This window comes from Microchirus variegatus (genome assembly GCF_963457635.1).
Source record: "Microchirus variegatus genome assembly, chromosome: 7".
NCBI lineage: Eukaryota > Metazoa > Chordata > Actinopteri > Pleuronectiformes > Soleidae > Microchirus > Microchirus variegatus.
Genome location: NC_139808.1, coordinates 24,167,750 through 24,187,718, shown reverse-complemented (window position 1 = coordinate 24,187,718; position 19,969 = coordinate 24,167,750). Strand labels below are relative to the sequence as shown.

The 19,969-nt window shown below is 40.8% G+C and overlaps 1 protein-coding gene across 1 annotated transcript; it reads right to left on the bottom strand.

The window, feature by feature from the left end:
* Positions 1 to 2,255: 2,255 nt before the first annotated feature.
* capzb (capping actin protein of muscle Z-line subunit beta) lies at positions 2,256 to 17,816 on the bottom strand. Its single transcript, XM_083892143.1, has 10 exons — positions 17,568 to 17,816; positions 11,548 to 11,637; positions 8,846 to 8,967; positions 8,088 to 8,201; positions 7,645 to 7,786; positions 7,120 to 7,236; positions 6,948 to 7,013; positions 5,625 to 5,701; positions 5,267 to 5,368; positions 2,256 to 3,304 (listed from the first exon to the last, which is right to left on the bottom strand). Exons 1-9 carry the CDS (start codon positions 17,568 to 17,570, stop codon positions 5,275 to 5,277), a joined length of 825 nt encoding a protein of 274 aa, XP_083748269.1. The 5' UTR covers positions 17,571 to 17,816; the 3' UTR covers positions 2,256 to 3,304; positions 5,267 to 5,274.
* Positions 17,817 to 19,969: the final 2,153 nt, after the last annotated feature.

Here is a 19,969-nt window from a genome sequence, read left to right as displayed (position 1 = left end):
GTGATTAAAACCACCTTAAACTTCAGCCATGTTCACTCACCTCAGGAGAAACAAAGGTTTACTCATTAACTACAACATTCCACAAGATTCACTTTGAGGCAAATCATTGTTCAGAAACAAGTCGAAACCTAATTTGTTTAACTAAACTCAATTTGAAAAGTTAACTTTAGTTCAGCAGTTGTTTTTCAAACCAGTCCACGACTGACGCTCTGTTCTGCTGCAGCTCCTTTTAATAGTCGTTACAGTGGTTTTATCAGTTTACTTTGAGTTCATCACAGAGACTCTGAGATCACAGATGTTGTGTAAAACCTGGTGAGAGTGAGAAAGACCTGTAATTAATCATAAATAAAAATACAAAATAAGAAAAAAGAAAAAAGAAAACAATAAGGAGAAAACATTGAAACACTGGATACAGATAATAAAACAGACTCTATTGATTTACTGGGTGTCAGTGACACCTAGTGGCCAAAAGGCAGACACACACATCAGAGATAACTGTCTCAGTCATGTTCATGTACATATTGTGTTGTAAGTTAAAGGTGAAGTAAGTAGTTTATAGTGCCATCTAGAGGAGAGGCTGAAATTTACAACAAAGAACTGCTCCTCTGCTCACCCCCTCCCTTCCCTGAGCGCTACGGTATCCTCAGCCGGTCAAATGTCGTGTTTCTCCGTGTCAGCAGATGAGGTTCGTAAGGCGAGGAGAGGGCGAGCTACCACGGCCGTAGCAGACGAAGCGGAGAGAGAGGAGGCGGGACTTCCGTTACAAGTAAAGAAACAGTTGATTTGTTCTATCGCGTTTGTCCTTACAGGCTCCGGTAGAAACATGGCGTCTCGCTGCTAACAGTGGCAATGCAATGCCCGCGACCATGTTATTTTACATGACTTGTTGAAACACTACGAAAATGAAACAAAAACTATTATACAGCGACTAGACAATGCAGGAGCACATAATATGTATAAAAAAGTGGATTTTGGGTTATATAAACCCATAAATACTACACATTGTCCCTTTAAATATGATTTTCTTGAAAACAAAAACATTAAAATTAAAATATTTCTGACAAACTGGAGCTTTTATTATTATTATTATTATTAGTAGTAGTAGTAGTAGTAGTAATCACATCAGACCAGAACCAGCACCAGAATTATTTACCAGTCCATTCAAACTTATTTATATGAATACATTCTGGTTTGTGAGTGTGTTTTCTTAGGTTAAATCTTTAAAAAAAAACGAAAAAAAAAAAACTTACCACCTTCATCCACAAGATGGCGTCAGACGACATCATTTGGTAGTGAGAACATTTTCCTTTCATTAATTCCATTTGAAGTGACACCCCCCCTTTATATCATCATTATTTATCATATATTATGTTTGTATTTATTTTGCTTCTTTAGTGACATGCATTGATCCACCTGGAAATGTAAGTTATTTATGGTTTGATTGTTCCGTTACAACATATTTGTTCAAGTTTACAGTTTTATGATGAATGTTTTTACAATTTCAAGCTTTGAAAACAGCTCAGTCTCTGTTTTTGTGTCTGTGACAGTAAAATAAATTTAAAAAAGTAAATGGAATTTACTTGGAAAGTACTTTTTTCTCAGGTGTGTTTACATACAGTAGATTGCCTGAGATGTGATGAAACGAAGGATGTAAGACACTCGTTATTGCACACTCTTATGTTTCAATATAGTCATGGAATAAAAGCATCCTAAATGCTCTGTGTTCTAAGGGTTAAACCATTTTTCCACATGTGTAAATAATCGTTGATATTATAATACTTTCATCATGTTCAGCTGTCAGGATTCATTTTAGTGAAATTTAAAACAAACCCAAGTTTGTTTTATGCGTCTGTGCAAACTGTAATTTCACTCACGCCGTTTCAGGAAGACGTCGAAGTCTTTGTCAGCAGAGTTGAAAAAACATGTGTAGATTTAGAGTTTTTGAATTTTATACTGCTCCAATTTAAAATTTAACACAGTAAACTGTAAGTAACTGCCAATACTGAAAGTTCTTCTGGAAAAATGGGCAAAAGCACTTGGTTACAAGACATTTTCTGGACCTTTTATGGTTAAAATAAGCCAAAAAGAAAAGACCAGACGGCTTAGGTGTTTTTGTTTATCTTATTACAAATAAACTTGCCTCATGTGAAAAGTCATACTTGGTCTAAAACCTTTGAGAACCACTGGTTTAGAGGTGTATTGTTGTCCCGGCCGCTTCTAGAGTGGCTCTACAGTAATAAAAAAAGATGAAAAGATGAGATTTTTCACCATTTTTATTGTTGCTGGAGGCTCTAATACAATATGAATCATAAGCTTTACAAAATAAAAACAAAACAAAACGACAAAAACAAAAACAAAAACAAAAAAAAAATACAATAAAAGATTCCCCTCCAAAATGGAAACGGTGAAACGTTTCCACCGAGACAAAAGACAAAAAAACCCCACAAAACTGTGACCCCCAACAAAGACAGAGTAGGTGAGGAGAGAGAAGAAGTTTGAAGAAGAAGAAGCCAAAACAGAGGAGAGGGCTGATGATGATGATGATGTTTGAGAAGTCCACATTGACACGCATGCAGACAGAGTGGAAAACAAACCCAACGTCACCCCCTCCTGTTGGCACCGTTCACAACGGCCAAACAAAAACGAATGACAGTCGCAAAAGGGTGGACAGTTATAATTTTCTACAAATATATCAAGGGTGTCGTCGACAAAAATCGGTGCAAGAAATCAATTTGATGTACATAACAATGGCCGCCCCTGCCGCGTCTAGCGCCCCCCTACAGCGCGGTTTCACGTCGATCGTTTTTTTTTTTTTTTTTTTTAAAGTGACCGAGGGACACGCCGACTGTGACGACAACGTCAGGGATTATGATACAATGACCTTCACGCTGTAGGATTATCATTAACCGTGTGGTAATACTATCATTATATGAGAACGTGGGAGAGAAGAGACAAAAAAGAAGAAGAAGAAGAAGAAGAGAGATGCATGGAAACAAAACCCGACATAAAAAGCTTAAGTATTTTCTCCTTTTTTTGTTTTTTTTTCCACAAATAAACAAGTGAGTGCAGCAACGTAAACAGGCAACGGAGGGAAAGGACAAAGAAACAGAAACGATGGCAGAGGCGTGAGAGAGAGAGAAGAGCGAGGAAGGAAGGAAGGAAGGAAGGAAGGAAGGAAAAAAATAAAACAAAGAAACGACAACAGTAGCATCTCTAGGGGTGTTGTTTGCGTGTTTTGAGCGCCTCCACCAGGTCGTTCTTCAGAGCCTCCTGCTTCGACTTGTCAGCCAGAGACTGAACACTCCTGTTTCAAGAGAGACAAAGGGAAGACAGAAGGGAGAGACGGTCAGAGTGTGTGCATCACTGAGTGTTCAAATGGCAGAGACGGGGAAACGTGTGATCGGGAGAATTTCCTGCACCAGAAGGACTTGAAAACCAAGAGAGTTGAAACAACAACAACAACAACTTTCTCTCTCTTGGACGTCATTCCTCACTGTAGCCAAAAGCACAACAACCTTGCGTAGCGACCCCTCCTGATCGGGCAGGAACTATGAAGGCTCGAGGGCTCTCTCAAGTGGCAGTCGGATAAAGCATTACGCAGTTGTAGAAGTATAATGTTAGCCTTAACGTGAATTCACAATGTAAACTAGCTTATTAGCAAGTTATGGTTCAAAACAAAACGTCAACTCACTCACATCGGTTGTAAGGGCTAAGACTACAACTTAAAGCCACTGAGACGCTCCTCTATGGGCTAATAAACAAATAAATAGCAAAATGGCTAATGATTTAGCCGACACGCCCGATACGACATTACGCCGATCCCCGTAGTGTTTAGAAACAACAGTCCAACTTTGTTTTCTGCTGATTTATGTTGTTTTATTGCTCTCCCATGCAAGAATCAAGGCAAAACTATGTGCTCCTCCAACTAGAAACACCGGTTACCTGCAGCTAGGTATATGGTCGCCGTAGTGTGCCGGGCTCGCGGCAAAAATGACATCATATCCCGTGTCGGACCGGGCGCGTGAGCTCCAAAAGATGTCACGGCGCTAGGGCGCGCACCTCTGACTTTTTGTAACTTTGTCAGCTGCGGAGATTGCGACCACGTTACAAAAAGACGACGGTAATTTTGAGACCAACGTAAGCGATGTGCGGAAAAGTTTTTGTTTACTACTGTTGCTAGGCAGCGGAAGTTTATCCGGCAGCACAAGTGGAATACTTTGGTTGTGCGCCCCCCTGCCCTTGCTGCGAATACTGCAACGAACAACGGCTCCATGCATGAACGCGAACATAAACAAAGGTTCCGAGATAAATAACGTGGGATCCTGTAATCACGTGATTCAACACAACAGTGGCCCCTAGTGGACAGTTTGTGTCCAACACACACCACACACAAAAATGGCTCTTACATCGCTGTTCAGCTGACTCTGATGACGTTAAAATCATGTCCATTAACCCCTAACGCTACAGGATAATTTAGCCATATAATCTGCACAAACCAGCCTAAAATCCAAATACAGATATTCTGTAATCTTACCAGATCATCACACCGTTCCTGTTCTGAAACCAGCTGCACTGGTTATGCACTAAATAAACAATTCAGTCCAAAATTCGACTGTTATTGGTTCTCTGAGCTCCTCCTGAGCCCATTCTCTGCTCCTCGGTCGCTCGAGGTCGTCTTCACAACAGCTCCCTTCAGTCCGCTCATTTCCTCTCGTTTCAAATACAGAGCTTTCTCTGTTGTCGTCGTCGTCCCTAAGCCCCGGAATATTCTCTCCTCTCACATTACACGGGTCTTCACTCACCATGGATGCATTTAAGATCCAGAGTAAAAAACCTTGTCTTAATACACATTCAGTGTCATTCGCCTTTTGTCCAATTCATTTCATTTTGGTTTCAATGCCGTTGTTTTTAATGTGCAATTTAAGCTAAACTAATAAAACTCCACTTTAAAAGAGTTAAGTGCAGTCTGATTCTGCACAACACACACACACTGCAAACATGAGTCAATTGTAATCATGCAGTAATTCACAACAATACACGAATGTAATCGTATGCACAAATATTTATGTTTTAAATCTTTAGTAAATGCACACACAAAAAAAGAGTCAAAAACCTGCAAACATCAAGCAAAAAGGTTAGTTTTGTCTCATCTTGACACATATTATAAATTAGATTAAACCCAGATTAATTTACTCACTGCACAATGAGCAGCTGAGGTGCACGACGACATGCACACACACACACACGTCTACATGCCAGGTTATACCTCTGGACTTAGTCAATGAAGATCTGACGCTGGGTGAGGACTTGCGACAGCTCCTTCTGGAGCTGCCGGTACTTTTGGTTATCGGGCAAAGACTCAATAGATCTGGAGCGCAGAGGGATCGACAGAGGGAGGACAGAAAATGATAAGGATGGCAGCAGAATAATAAAAAGGAGGAGGTGGTGAAGGAGCAGTAAAAATCAATCAAAACAGAAAAGAAATAGGTGATAAAATGAAGAAGGTGAAGAGATGGAGACGCGCAGGTGAAGCAGCTCTGGCTTCATTCTGCAGAGCCCAGCAGACCGGAGGAGCTGTAAAAGAGCAAATTGATCGAGTTTCCCAGACGACAAAGTGTGTTTACCTTAGGCCGTTGACGATGTCCTTGGTCTTCCCAAAGTAGATTTCATTCAGTGTGGAGCGGATCTTGTTCTCCATATCCTGGAAACGAGAGAGGAAACGCCCTTAGCTCAGCGTCCAGAAAATAACCTCCCACCCCAACTACCTTTAACTTTATTTACTTGGTTTAAAGACGGTGTATAGTTCTAAAATATTCAAGTATTCAAGGCCCTGTGAACTGTAGCTGCAAAACAATGGAGGAAAAACTGATCTTAAGGAGCGATGTAATGGATTAAAGCTCTTGTCTGTTGCATTTCAGTAATTCATGGTGAAGATCAACTTCACATGATCCAAGGACACATTCAGGACTCACTATGGCTGTTCAGACCTGTACTGATCGGATCACTAAGGACAGACGTTAAAGTAGACGTATTACACCATGAGATTGTTTCCAACATGAGGAGAATCGGCCAGATTTTGGGCCATTCCGACAATTGGGTGTCTTCTGATATGAGGCTGGTTTGAACAGATTATCTGACCAAATTATCCTGCAAGTGTGAGGGATTAACAGACGTGATGTTAACATCACTGGAAAGGCTTCCCGATTTCAAATCATAATTGGGGCGTGCATGTGCAGAACCCTGCAATAACCAATGAGAGCGAGCCGACCAGGAAACGGATGTTGCATACTTTTGTTTACAACAGTAACTTGTTATTTGATTCCATCACCCAACAGCTATTAAAGGACTCATATTATACCCGATTTGTCCAAGCTAACCTAGGTCCCTGGTGTCTTAATGAACATGTCTGTGGTCAAAATACCTTAAGGATGAAGCATCACAGCAGTTCAATCACCCTGCCAAAATATGCAAATGAGACACAGGAAACTACGTCAGCGCCACTGAGGCTAACAGCAGTTAGCATTTGGAAAAGCCATCATCATTGCCGTCATATATATATATAATTAAAGGAAATCCTCTGAGGCTGGAAGTTTATGTAGAACTCTGTGCTGCACTGTGCAGTCAAGAATAGAACACTTCCGCAGACTTCCGCTCTTCCGGATACTATTGCCCTCATCCGGCACTCTCGCACAACAATTTAAGGAAAACAATTCCATGTTTTTGCACATTGTGACGTCACATTGCGTGTGGAAGTCAAAATCACGTGTTTTATCTCCTGTACTTAGACTGAGGAGGACCACAAAAACATGACCGAGTCATCTTTTTTCACACTTTGCCGACTCATAGGGCCTCCAGAGTCCCTAATATAAACATTAAAATGATTAAAAATTGTTAACATACATTTTAACTAAAGCATTTCAAACGAGTGGGACACGGTTTATACTGACTTCGACAAGGCGGCCAATGTTGGCGATGTGGGGTGAGGACTCTCCAACCGTTTCGTCTTTTTCCATCTGCGAAAACGAACAAAACACCATTCGTTACTGGATGATAATGCAGCGCACACACACAGATGGATTAGCATTAGCATTAGCATTAGCGTCGGTTGTCTGGCCGTACTTGTCTTGTGAGGCTGCCACCCAGGTTCATGGTGCCGGAGCCGGTCTTGGTTGTCTGCAGCCACAGCATGACGGTGGAGGTCAGTTTGTAGTGAGCGCTGCGACCACTGGACTTCTCCTGTTTGCACAAACACACGAGAGAATCAGAGAACTCTCCCAAACAACGGGTGTCAGAGAAATCGCTTCTCACGTTACAGAACACAAATATGAGAGAGCTTAGCTTTGTTTGCTTTAAAAATATATCACATTTGTTTGGAGAAGAAGTAGGAACATCATATTTGATGTTCTCGAATGTCAAAATGATTCAGTTTGAATGATTTCTTTGTTATGTGGAGCAAAGAAACGAAGATGATATTCACATTTAAGAAGCATTTAAACAATCAGAAATCTTGTTTTAATCATGAAAAAAGCTTCAAACCGATTCAACGATGATCAAAATAGTTAATAGTCGATTCATTGTTTCAGCTCTAATATGATGTTGCATGTTTTTAATAAATAAAAAAGGCCTAATCTGCAGATTCCTCACCTGCACCTCCACCACATGGATGGAGTCCCAGCACCCTTTGATTTTCTTCGATCCATCGCCCGCTTTCTTGATGAGAATAACTCCAGCGAAACCGTGATCCAAGTCCCAGAGGTACACGGAAGAAACGCCACCCTCAAAGTACCTTAAAAAAATTAAAAAAGATACAGGTCAGAGGTCACAAGAGGACACACACACACACACACACACACACACACACACACACACACACACACACACACACACACACACACACACACACACACACACACACACACACACACACACACACACACACACACACACACACACACACACACACACACACACACACACACACACACACACACACACACACACACACACACACACACACACACACACACACACACACACACACAGTAATTAAAAACTCGACTCTGGGCTCCTGCTTCACTGCTACTCACAGTTCTCTGTACTGGTCAAAGGCGTTGTTGGCTTCAACCTCGAGTTTCCTCAGGCGACTTGAAGGCATCGCGCCATCTTCGAGGGGAGGGTCGTACTTATTACTCCACGGGGATCTGACGTGTGGAAAGGAATTTAGTGTTAATGCGTATCTGACTAAATAAGCATCCATTATACACTACTGTTCAAAAGTTTGCGAGCACTTTTTTCAATGAATATAACATAAAATTAATCAGAAATACACTCTTTACATTGTATAGCTGCAAACATCTCTGGTTTTTAATGGAATATGTACATAGGTGTATAGAGGCCCATTTCCAGTGTTCTAATGGTACATTGTGTTTGCTAATGGCGTTGGAAGACTATTGGAGGATTAGAAAACCCTTGAATGCCCTTGTGAAATTACATTTGCACAGCTGAATAAGGGCAAAATGATTATTTGGAATAAAAATCATGATTTCTAATCTTGTTAATCTCTTATGACTATATTTTCTATCCATTTTGCAACTATTCTGATAAATAAAAGTGTGACTTGTAATGGAAAACACAACACAAATTGTATAGGTGACGGTAAGCGTACGTCGGTTTAGTAGTAAAAGTCAAGTTAAGTCAACTTTATTTATAGGGAACATTTAAATTTTAAATTTTTCTGAGAACCGGGACAGCACTTGCACTAGAGGGAGCGCGTATTGTTGAGGTCTCATTCATTTGTCATAATGTGTTTAATGTCTGTGACTAAACATGCAGTAAGACACTTGACCTGTAGGAGTCGCCGTCTCGGTTGTAATCACAGAGCAGATAGTCTTTCCCCACCGCTTTGTCCCGGGCAATCTTCAGAGGCTGGTCCACAGAGGAGAGGAGGTCCTCACACAGACTGGGCACCTGGACGCAGAGAAACAAAACAAAAACGGTTTAACATCCGACGATGCACAAAGACACAGCTGCTGCTGCTGATGCTGCACATCTGGACTCCTCTGCCACATGATTACAAGATGTTTTTCTGTCAATTAAAACTTCCTGTAACAAATACAACCTCCCAAGACTTTGAATAAACAGACAAGACAGAAAAAAACACAACAAACATCTTGGCGTCTGATGTTCTCCTAAAGATTTAAAGCGGACCTAGACCGAAAGTTCCAATTAACGCTGTTTTTTAGTGTGTATCTGTGTCATTACCTCGTTTACGAAGCCCTGAAGTTTCGAAAACAAACACTTCAGCCATTACCGAGAACGCTGCGTTTTATTGTAACCTCGGGATTTCTGCGAGATCTACCTTCTGGTTACGTAAACAGCGGTTCTCCTGAACAGCAAATCCTCCTGCTCCGGGCACTAGTCTGGGCACATCCGGTTGCATACATTGAACCGCAGAAGAAGAATAACGTCCGTTGTGGAGGTGTTTCACGAGCGACAGTGTCTTCTGACGCTGGGTCTGACTCCGGGTCAAAGTAATAAAAGGGACTGCGGCGGGGAGTCGTGAAGAAGCTATTTTAAAGGTGTCGTATGTAAGAATGTGGCCAAAGACAGTTACTACATTCAAATTCAAAATTCCGACTTATCTTTGAGGTTTCGTTTTCTGACGTAACTGGCAACCCGTGGTTGTTTGGCAGCTGAGACTCTATTGACTGCAATGATTGGTATACTGCGGTAGGTGGCGCCACATGCCAAAACATAAACATGATTTGCAGTCTGCAAAAGATTTTTTAATGCAAATATTTTGTACTGTTGTCGTTGGAGAGTTCAGTTTGTTATATGAACATTATTCCTGAGTCTCTGTGACATATTAGGAGGATTTTATGGCCAGTTGCTTTAGATTTATTACATAATGCACCTTTGATAATGAGTAGCAGTGCATCCACCGTTCCAGAGGGGGGAGCTGCGCTTCTGAGAGCTGGTGTGCTGATTATGTCACTTCCGGGTATTGGCCAATCACAAGACAGTTGGGAAGGCTCTACGCTGGCTGGCCAATCAAAACACAGTCTGTCTTCTGGGGGTGAGATTTTAGTCTGAAACACCGCGGCTGAGGAGAGCTTCAGCGAGGAGAGATTTCTATCAGCTCGTTTGCAGCAACTGGGAGGTTTTTGACCATAAATACAAGTGAATGTATGCAGGTAGACCTCCATAACTCACATATATGTGCAACAGGACCACTCTATGTGAGCTTTAAGTCCACATTCCACCGCCAATGGGTGGAGAGAGGTCACAGAGTGAAGCGGGAATAAAATATCAATGGGAAACACAATATCTACAGGATAAGGAGGTACAAATTACTTCTCAGCGACTGATATGGATGCACCCCCCACCACCCCCATATCCTTCTGCATCACAAAATAGACACAAAGGAGGCCTTGTTATCCCAAATAAGGCCACACACTCCCAACACATTCACACACATACAAAAAAAACTGGCAGCTGAGGCTGGGAGGTGGGGGGGGGGGGGGTCTGAGGAGGAAATCCAGGGGACAAACAGGAAAGAAAGAGGTGATTTTAGGTGATTCATAATTGCCAGGAAACATTTGAGGAAGAGATGGTGGAGCCAAATACTGGCTGGTGGTGCTGATGATTGACAGCTGCGATAATAATCACTAACAACCAGACACAGTGAAACCAACAGGGGAGAGAGAGAGAGGAAGATGAAGGTGACCAGGTGGAGGTCCAGGAGTGATAGGACCACAAATGTTTCCACACAAGGTAAAAAAAAGTGTGATCTGATTTGTGTGTTATAATCCACAGAGGATGTTGGGGTTTTAAGTAGATAATTATAGGAAGGAAGTAAATGATTCATTTAAAAAGGTGAATATTTTGAATATTAAAGTCTGACACCTTTTAGTTACAGAGAAAATAAAAGGCCACAATAACTGAGTGCCTTAATACAAAAGGAAAAAAAAAAGTTTATGACCATGTGGTCGTCGTTTGTGTTTCATAAATTATGAAAACAATCAAATTTCCTTTGAAAGCTCCATCAAATACATCCCAATTTAAGGGATGCAAGTGAGGATTGTTCTCTGCTTGACCTGCCAATGACTTTGTCAAATAATTCTGTCAACAAGGAAAAACTCAAACAGTCCAAACCAATTCTGCAAAACGACATCGTTAAATATGTCATGTTGGAGACATTAGAGAAGCGGAAACCGGAAAGTATTTATGAGTTTTGCTGAAAATTTTAATGATGGACAGCTGATTCATTATCAGCCCAGTTTTATATACTATCATCTTTTTTTCAGGGTCTACTTTTCCTAATAATCCGTGCTCTAGTTCGTACTTATACATCTCTTATCTTGTTCACAGCCTTTTCTGTCATTATTGGATGAACTAAGTGAGTTATTGAAAACACTGACTTTAATTATAGGTGAAATACTCCTTATGACTGAGTGCATGTTTTGTATTATTCACATTATATTCAAATGTAAATACCCCATACTGTGACATGACAGGGTGTTTGAGTCAAGTAAAGAAAAAGCTCACCAGGTCAATGAGGTCACTGAGGTTCTTCTCGATCTGCTGAGGCGGCAGACGCCTCATCAGGTCCAGAGCACAGTCCAGCTGCTGGTCACTCTGAAAACAAACACAAACATACGACACTTATTAGACTGTGGGGGTCAAAGCGTAACAACACGGCAACTTTCTTATCGGTCCGATTCATTTACAGAAATACATCAATAGCCTGAACTAGGAATGTGAATCTTTGGGCGGCTCACGATTTGATTCTTAGGGTCACGATTCGATTCATACGATTCTCGATTCAAAAACGTATACAATGCATAGTGTGTTAAGGCAAATTGTGGCATAAAAACAATACAGTTTGTATAAGATAATGTGATAATGTGATCACACAAAGGTAAACTTAAGACAAAAGTTAACATTTATTCATTCAAATCAAATAAAAACTTGCATGAATAAAAGCTTAGGCCAGCTGCCTTTTAATAAACTGTACACAAATAACACAAACTGGTGTTTTGTGTGGTTTTTCAAAATAGAAACGATTCCTATGTGAATCTATTTTTTTCCCCCACCCCTAGCCTCAAAGTAAAACATAAAGGTAATTTCATGGTTAATGACAACCAATGTGCGAGACAACAATAACTGAAAGAAGGTGCATTTAAGAAAACAATCATGGCAACTTTGATGATTTATAGATCACAGAGTTTACAGACGGCTGGATGAAGATCTGATGGCAATTTCTCCCGACTGAAAAGTGATTTGCAATTTCATTTTCTATGTCACACAACACAGATATGTACGTCGATAGTCTGCCGTTACAATCGATTTGCCTCGGGTGCACTGTGGAGTCGGTATGAGTGTTTTTAATGCCACGCTAACTTGTATCATTGACTTGCGCTAGCCATAGCATCAGTGAACTCGGCAACAAGAAAAACTGAATGAAATTTCTTGAAAACGTCTCCAGACGTCTCCATCACACCGGCTGAGTTGGAAAATAGGTCCTATGTCCAAAATTCCGAACTATCCCTTTGATTAATCTCAACTCCTGTACTGGTATAAAAATGGAAACCTGAGGATGTGGACGAAGAACATGCTGAGCTAAAGTTATACAACATACGATGACAAAACAGATGAATATTGATGTGGATTCCAACTGCCTGATAAAAGCTGAACACACTTGGTGCTTGGTTTTAACTGCTCATTAACATGTCATTTATTAACCAAAAAACTAGGCTCAATAAGCCAATAAAGCACAATGGCCAGATACGTTGATGCTATCATTTCCCCCCAAAAAAATTCACTGGACGTTGTCGTCTGCAGCTGCTCTGGAGATGTTGGCTGCACTCACTTCTGGACATCATCCGTTTCAGCTGTGCACACCATGACAGGATGTGAGGGCACCAGCACAGTGCACGCTGATCAGCAGATAAATACACCAGCCGATCAGTCATGCACTTTTTATTTCCATATCGCAAAGGCTACAGACACTGGCTTTTTTTTCTCCTAAAGTTTGCTTTGCGTTGGTATCTGGGGTTGCTTTAAGCTAAGGAGTTTTTCATATTGTTTGCTTAGTTTGCAGGCGTTTTAAACGAGTTAGACATCTTCTCAGTCTTCAACAGCAAATTGTCTCCAAGATATTTTGCATATTGATGTCTTTTCAGCTACAAAGCCATGCGAGTGACACCAGTCTCCTCATTGTATCTTGTTTTCTTTCATTCTTTTTTACCTCAACCAAGACAAATTGTACAGTAGTGATATATCCAATTGAACATGTTCATACATGATTAAAACAACTGCTGTTGCGTGATGATACCCACCACAACAGTTCCAAATGAGACAAAAACAATTTCAGAAATAGTTATAATAAGTGTTGGTATTTTAAGCTGAATCAAATTCCAATCCTGGTCCGTGATTTACACGTGTTGTAGCCAGCTGTCAGAGATGACTTTATTAAAACAGTCTCACTGTTACCGAGCAGAAAAACGCTTCCTTCAAAGAGCCCTGCTATGCAAATGAACCCACATAGGAAGTTGCATACATTACATAGGAGGCATTCAAACTTTCAAAAGTCAACTGGTTCTGCTCGTTTTAAACCAAGCTCACATTTATTACATTATTGTGCACCGTGCACCTGTATAATGTAAGATGCCCAAGTATTGCATTACAGCTGCACTGGTTGGTGCACAATGATAGCGGCGTGCTACATTCTGTGTGTGGGTACGACGAGGCCGGGCTGCTGTGCAGGAAGTATTCGCCCTTGCAGGCAAACTTGTACTCGCACTGTGAAATTACAGAGACAACCAACATAAGCTCAGCAGACCGAACGGCACTCGTGACGCGTCACGCAAGTATTTAGCAGAGAATAGTCAAAAAAAAGAAAAGAAAAAAAAAAAAAATTGACTCACACAAAGTGCAGTAAACTAGAAACGCATGTGGCCCCGGCACACCTGACCATAAACAAACAGATATTTTCCATCTGCTTTCAGAGGATGCTCTTCATTATACTATGGCTAAGTGGCATGTGGCCACAAGTAAAGGCTTCAATGGGGCACAGGAGGCCCATTAAACAGCAGATTTATGACACTAAAGGTTGTTTTTACACCTAATCGTCCACCAGACTCAATACGATTGGGGACAACATTCAGCCGGTCTAAGTTTGCTTTCACACTTTCGCAATTTAGTGGAATGAACTTTACCTTTTGAATAATGTATTCTGCTCCTATTGAAGGAGAAAACAAACACAGAACAAGTAAACTCACTCATCTATTGGTAAATGCAGGGCAGCTGCATCAAAAACTATCGGTCTGGGGGTTTGTGGACGTACGACACATATACGCCGCAACAATGGGCTCAGCCATTTCTCCGTTTTTGGTTGTGCTGTTTCCCACAATGCCCTGCCTCGTAATCCGCTTCCTGAGTTTTGTTCACTTGAAGCGAACCGAGACCTATGTTTTTATGTGGAAACAGAGTTGGCTTCTTTGGTGAGAAGGCAGGTTGAGTTACACTGACTTGTTTTCATTAGAATCTTGGGGAATTAAGTAACCGATATAGGAAACTATTATAAATCATAGTTACTTTGTTTACCCATATCAGCACCTGGTTGTTTTCTTACTGGATCATCGATCTAATTACTGAAGGACAAAGTTGTAAATTACTCACTGAACAACAGATTCTAATGCGGTTAAAAGACGCTTCTGTTTTCTGGGTGAGGCAGGTGCAAAACCACAATTAAATGCTTAAAAAATCATTTAAAAACTGCACAGTCTGAGCTGCACTTGCGTCACAGAGGTCTGAGGTCCAGGGGTTCTATGATTATATCTTTGGACTGTTAACTTGGGCTTGTTTTGTCGTTTACTTACTCACCGTTTGACTCAACGCGTCTGATAACGCGGTCAAAGTTTCCTATAACCTACACTTTGTGGAGACTCGATTCTTTAAACTCTTGTCGGTCAACATTCCATTGAATGTTGCGTCCTTTTCACGCAACGTTGCTTTACAAACAAATTCTTCCGTGTCTTTGTCGTGCAAACGATTCAGGTAAAATATTTGTCTTTCCTTTAAAAGGTAAAAGCAGTTTGGCTTGCTTACGCTTCACAGGCTGCGTGGCTCAGCCTTCCCTCAAGGGTTTTCATTCCTTAAATATGCAGTAAACAGCAGGATATTAGCAAGAACGGGAGGACAGACCAGCCACAACATGAAACTCTGAGGAATGTGTAGGAAGATGTAGGAAGGTGTGGAACAGTAGATGGACACAACACATTTCAGCTCACTCATCTTCATTTGGGCATTCCCAGGCTATGCCATCAGAAAAAAACCTTAATCCTAATCCCTCAATTGATGGAAATACATCATGTTGTAGTTGTTATTAAATGTCACTTATCTGAATTTACAGGAATATCACTGCTGAAGTAAATGCAGCACTGACCAAATGTCAAACAAAACTAACATGAACACTCATCTCTGGAGATCAAGAACAAGCAGAACTTGACATGTTTTTTCCATCCAAATACAAAAGCAGAGATACACTTGTATTTCAAAGCTTTCTCAAATACAAAAGCACCAACAACAAGGTTTTCTGCTGATTTGCATCATTTCATGTTCCGTATAAACCGAACGCTATACAAATATCTACACAAATCCACGTATAAAGTGGCTGCTATTTAGTGTAAAAACCCTAACACAGTGTACATATGGAGCTGCGAGCTGATCAGACAATGACATACTAATGGAGAGAACCCTCTTTCCGTAAACATTTTTGTTAAGTGTGACCCTGAACGCAACAGCGGTTCCTACTCAGACTCTCCTGCGCCATTTCCCCGCTCGTCCAAGATGCTTTTTGCCTGTCTTAAAGTCACTCACACACCTGATGAATCATTTCTGCTCCGTCAGACACCTCGGTGCTGTTTACCAGCGATCCGGTCTTTATGTAAACACTGGCTCCACAACCTACAACCCCCCGAGGTTCAGGGCGGAGGATTAGGCAACAAGGATGGATGAGGTGAGGCGGAGACGGCGATTATGGAGAGAAACCATATGCATTTTCCAACTCTGGCACATGAGCATTTCCTCTGCCAGGGAGGTTAGATTTTTGGCCACATTAGTGTCTGTCTTTGAGAAGCATAGCTCAAAAAGTAAAATAAAATTCAGGGAGTGTGGGATATGGTCCAAGGAAGAAGTGATATGATTTTTTTGAGGGCGAGTTAGACACAGACTTTGATTCAGCGTTTATTTCATTTTAAATCATTATTAATCTGATAGGAGAGTGTGTTATTGACACTGTGAAAAAGTGAGTGGCCTTTAGAGCTTAGTGGTTTAGTTGTAATATGAGGAAGTTCAGAGCAAATGTTTCTAAATCAGGGGTGTCAAACTCATTTTAACTGAGGGCCACATCAGCATAACGGTTACCCTCAAAGGGCCAGATGTAACTGTCATAAATGTGACTTAATGTCACCAAATATAATGTAAAAATAAGGGTAACTACTCCGTAACATATTGATCAATAACTTTCCGTATTTATTACTTATTTCACTCGTTGCATGATGCATGTACAATGATACGCTGCGATCTAGTGGCGGTGCCGTCACTTTGCGGGTAACGCAATCGCTATGCATTGTGGGAAATATAGTTTATGGCGTGAACGCACGCTTTCACGCAGTATAGACCTATTTTAACACAGACTTATAAGACCAATTAATCACTCGCGGGCCACATAACATAACGTGTCGGGCCACATCTGGCCCCCGGGCCTTGAGTTTGACACACGTGTTCTAAATAGTGTGAAAGCACAAGATGATACTATAATACTTCACATTATAGGTCAGGATTTGGTCAATAATAAATAGTTACAGGGGTGTCACTGCCACATAAAGTTAATTGAGAGGAACATGTTCATAAACAAGCCATAACTGATATTTAATAAGTGTGATTTGAAGGCATTAAGGGAGCAAAACACTTCCAACAGATAGTCACGATTAACCTGACAGGGCAGCACAGGCTGACAGCTTGACATGGAGAGGAATAGGAGGAGCGAGCAGTCTTAATTTAGCTACAGGCTACCCGGCGCTGGACTATTTTAGCTTGAGCGTGCGTGAGCGTGTGCACGCCTGGAGGATTGTGTGTGTTATATTGGGACTAGTCTCTAATCTCGATCACAAACTTGTGTCAAATCCAAAACATCCTGTGCTAACTTTATTTGCCCACGGAGAGCATCTCGCCTGGCTAGCAGCTAACTAGCTACCCGCTAACAAACAGCTACTGCTGATAGCCTAGCCCATGAAGCTAATTCACTGACATCCGCACCACACAAGTTTGCCCAAATAGAGCGAGTTGAATGTGCGTCGGTGATTTATACACTTTGGCAACTCCGCTGCTGCTGCCGCTGCTCCTCTCATGTTACCCACCAACGCCTCCTGCTAGCCTCAGCCTAGCATACCTTAGCTTTTAGCACGGCTAGCCGTCACCGCTCAGTTAGCAGCAGCGGCAGCAGCACCACAGCCCTTCTACCCCAGCTCCGTCTCTCGCAGCAGCTCCGCCGCGGCCCTTACCATGTCTGCGGCGGTCTCAGCGGGGCAAGGGGAGAACGAATTCACTGATGGCCGTACACCGTAGCTTCACTGCGAATGCTCCAGTCGCTCTTCTTGTTGTTTTGCCGTTTCGTGTCCGCTGTTTTTTTTAACCCCCCCGCGGAAGATGTTTTTCGCCTCACCCTCACTGAACCCAGCCCTGTCAGCGAAATTCACTTCCTCAACCGGGCTACAGGAAGGAGGCTGCAGGCAGTAAAAACGGGCCTCGGTTGCACGTCCGGGTCACTCCGGGCTTTCTCAGCTGCAGCCAATGGCGAAGGAGCGAGAAATGCATTGCCAAGTATGGAAAGGGAGGAGTGTTATAGTGAGTGTGCAGTCAGAGAGAGAGGAGGCGTTGATAAATACACAGAGGACATGTGAAATGTACTCGTTTAAACTGATATAATAGTGAAACAGAAGCATCCAAAGTGACTTTTGCTGCTCTCATTAAGACTATCATTCATCTGAGGAATGTAAATGTCATATATTTATAATGGCAGCTCAAAACAAAGAAATACTTATTGTTAGTTGTTAATGATTAATAACTTCTTTTAAGGCATTAATTTTTTCCCCACACCACTATTATATGCTTTTATATTCATTAATGTATACATGCTGTAGCATAATTTAATGGAAAAGTCCAGTGTGTAAGCATTAGGGAAACTGCAGCTTGTAAATAAAATGCTCTAATTCTACAACAATTTGGTAATATATTACATTTCTGCACAAAAAAAAACAACAAACAATATTACACACTGGATCTTTAAATAGTAAATATTCAAAAAAATATGTTTGAGTTTATTATTTTGTGAATGCAAAAGTTGGAAAATATTTCAACTATAACATTATATTGTACGGAACCCCCGGACATGACATGGTCAAAAAATGTTTTAATTGTATAAATAGTATTTTCTTTTATTGTTTTTTGACTATGTCATGTCCGGGGCTCCATAATATTGATTATTTAAATAAAATAAAATAAAAAGCAATATAAAAGTTCAACAAAATGTGCAGGGAAGTCACATAGAGCTTATGTACACAACAACAGTCATATTTTAAATGATCAAAAAGCATGAATATCACTGTAGTTTGTTCCAGCTCTTTTCCAGGAAACACAATCCTTCTCATAGTGTGGACAGGCCACTGTCACAGTTCAAACTACATTAGAGTAGAGTATTTACCATATACTTCAGGGAAAAGCACTTCCTGTAGGTTAAAGGTCATTTCTCATCACTCCCAGAATGTTTTTTTTTTACACTGGCTGGAAAAAAAAATCACAAGAAAATGATCCATTTAGACATTTATTGCATTTGTTCTCCCAATAATCTGCATTTCAAAGCCATCGTGCCATTGTATAAAATGTGCTTTTGTGCATCCTGGATTGTTTGTAAATGGGAATATGCCTATAAATCCCCCCCCCCCCCCAAAAGAAAAAAACATCTGCAAATTATTGACTGTGTGTGGGCAGCGAAACGTTGAATTCCATCATCTTCTTCTGGAAATTCATAAAAGGAAAATCCAGATACCATCCTGAAAACAATCAGTGGGATTAGGAATGCGTGAAGTGTTTTTTTTTTTTAACGACACACTTTCGATTAGACTATGGTGTAGCTCAATTTCTTTCTTTGCCACATGCTTTTCCAGGTGAAACTTATTAATAGAGAGAAAGCAAAATGGCATTCTGATATTGTCAGCAGATGATATCCTTACTGTCTGTGGAATATTATAAAAGTATAAAGTACAGGCTTGTGAGTGTAATTCCTCGTGCATATACGAGGAAAACGGATGACAGCGGCGCCACGTCAACAGTTTCTGAAAAACTGTCGCAGTTTAAACCACGGCATGTTTAAAGTCACCAAAAACACCTTCCTTCCCCACTGTGATGCTCGACCTGAACTTCAGCAGGTCATCCTATTGTTTGTATTCTGTCTTTGGAACTTGTATTTATTATGACGTGTGTTGCTGACCTCTTGCCCAAGGTCGCCCTTGTATGAGAGTTCTCCATCTCAGTCTCTTTACCTGGTTAAATAAATAAATAAAGGTTAATTAAAAAATAAAATAAAATGAATAACTCTTGATCATGTCTATGTATATGTCTAAGTGTCTAACAAACAAACCAAAACATATCAAAACAGGTGTATGAAGATTTAATATAGCAAAAACATTCATAGTCCAAATGGTTTTGTCACTTATGTCAGTGTTTCAAAATAAAGTTTCATTTAATTGTTAAATTGGTGGATGAATGCTGTTTTTTTTTATTCTGAAATTTGTGTGTATTTATTTACCAATTTAGAAAAAAAAGCATGGATATTCTCATTTAGTTCAGTTCACTTCAGTTCAGTTTATTTCAAACATGTGAATAATAACAACAAGGAAAGAAGAAA

What these genes read in the sequence shown, in the direction of transcription:
- capzb (XM_083892143.1), bottom strand. An exon ending in TCAGTGACCTCATTGACCTG is followed by an intron (nt 8,968 to 11,547) that starts GTGAGCTTTTTC and finishes CTCTGCGTCCAG; the next exon opens with GTGCCCAGTCTGTGTGAGGA. An exon ending in GTGGCAGCCTCACAAGACAA is followed by an intron (nt 7,014 to 7,119) that starts GTACGGCCAGAC and finishes TCGTTTTCGCAG; the next exon opens with ATGGAAAAAGACGAAACGGT.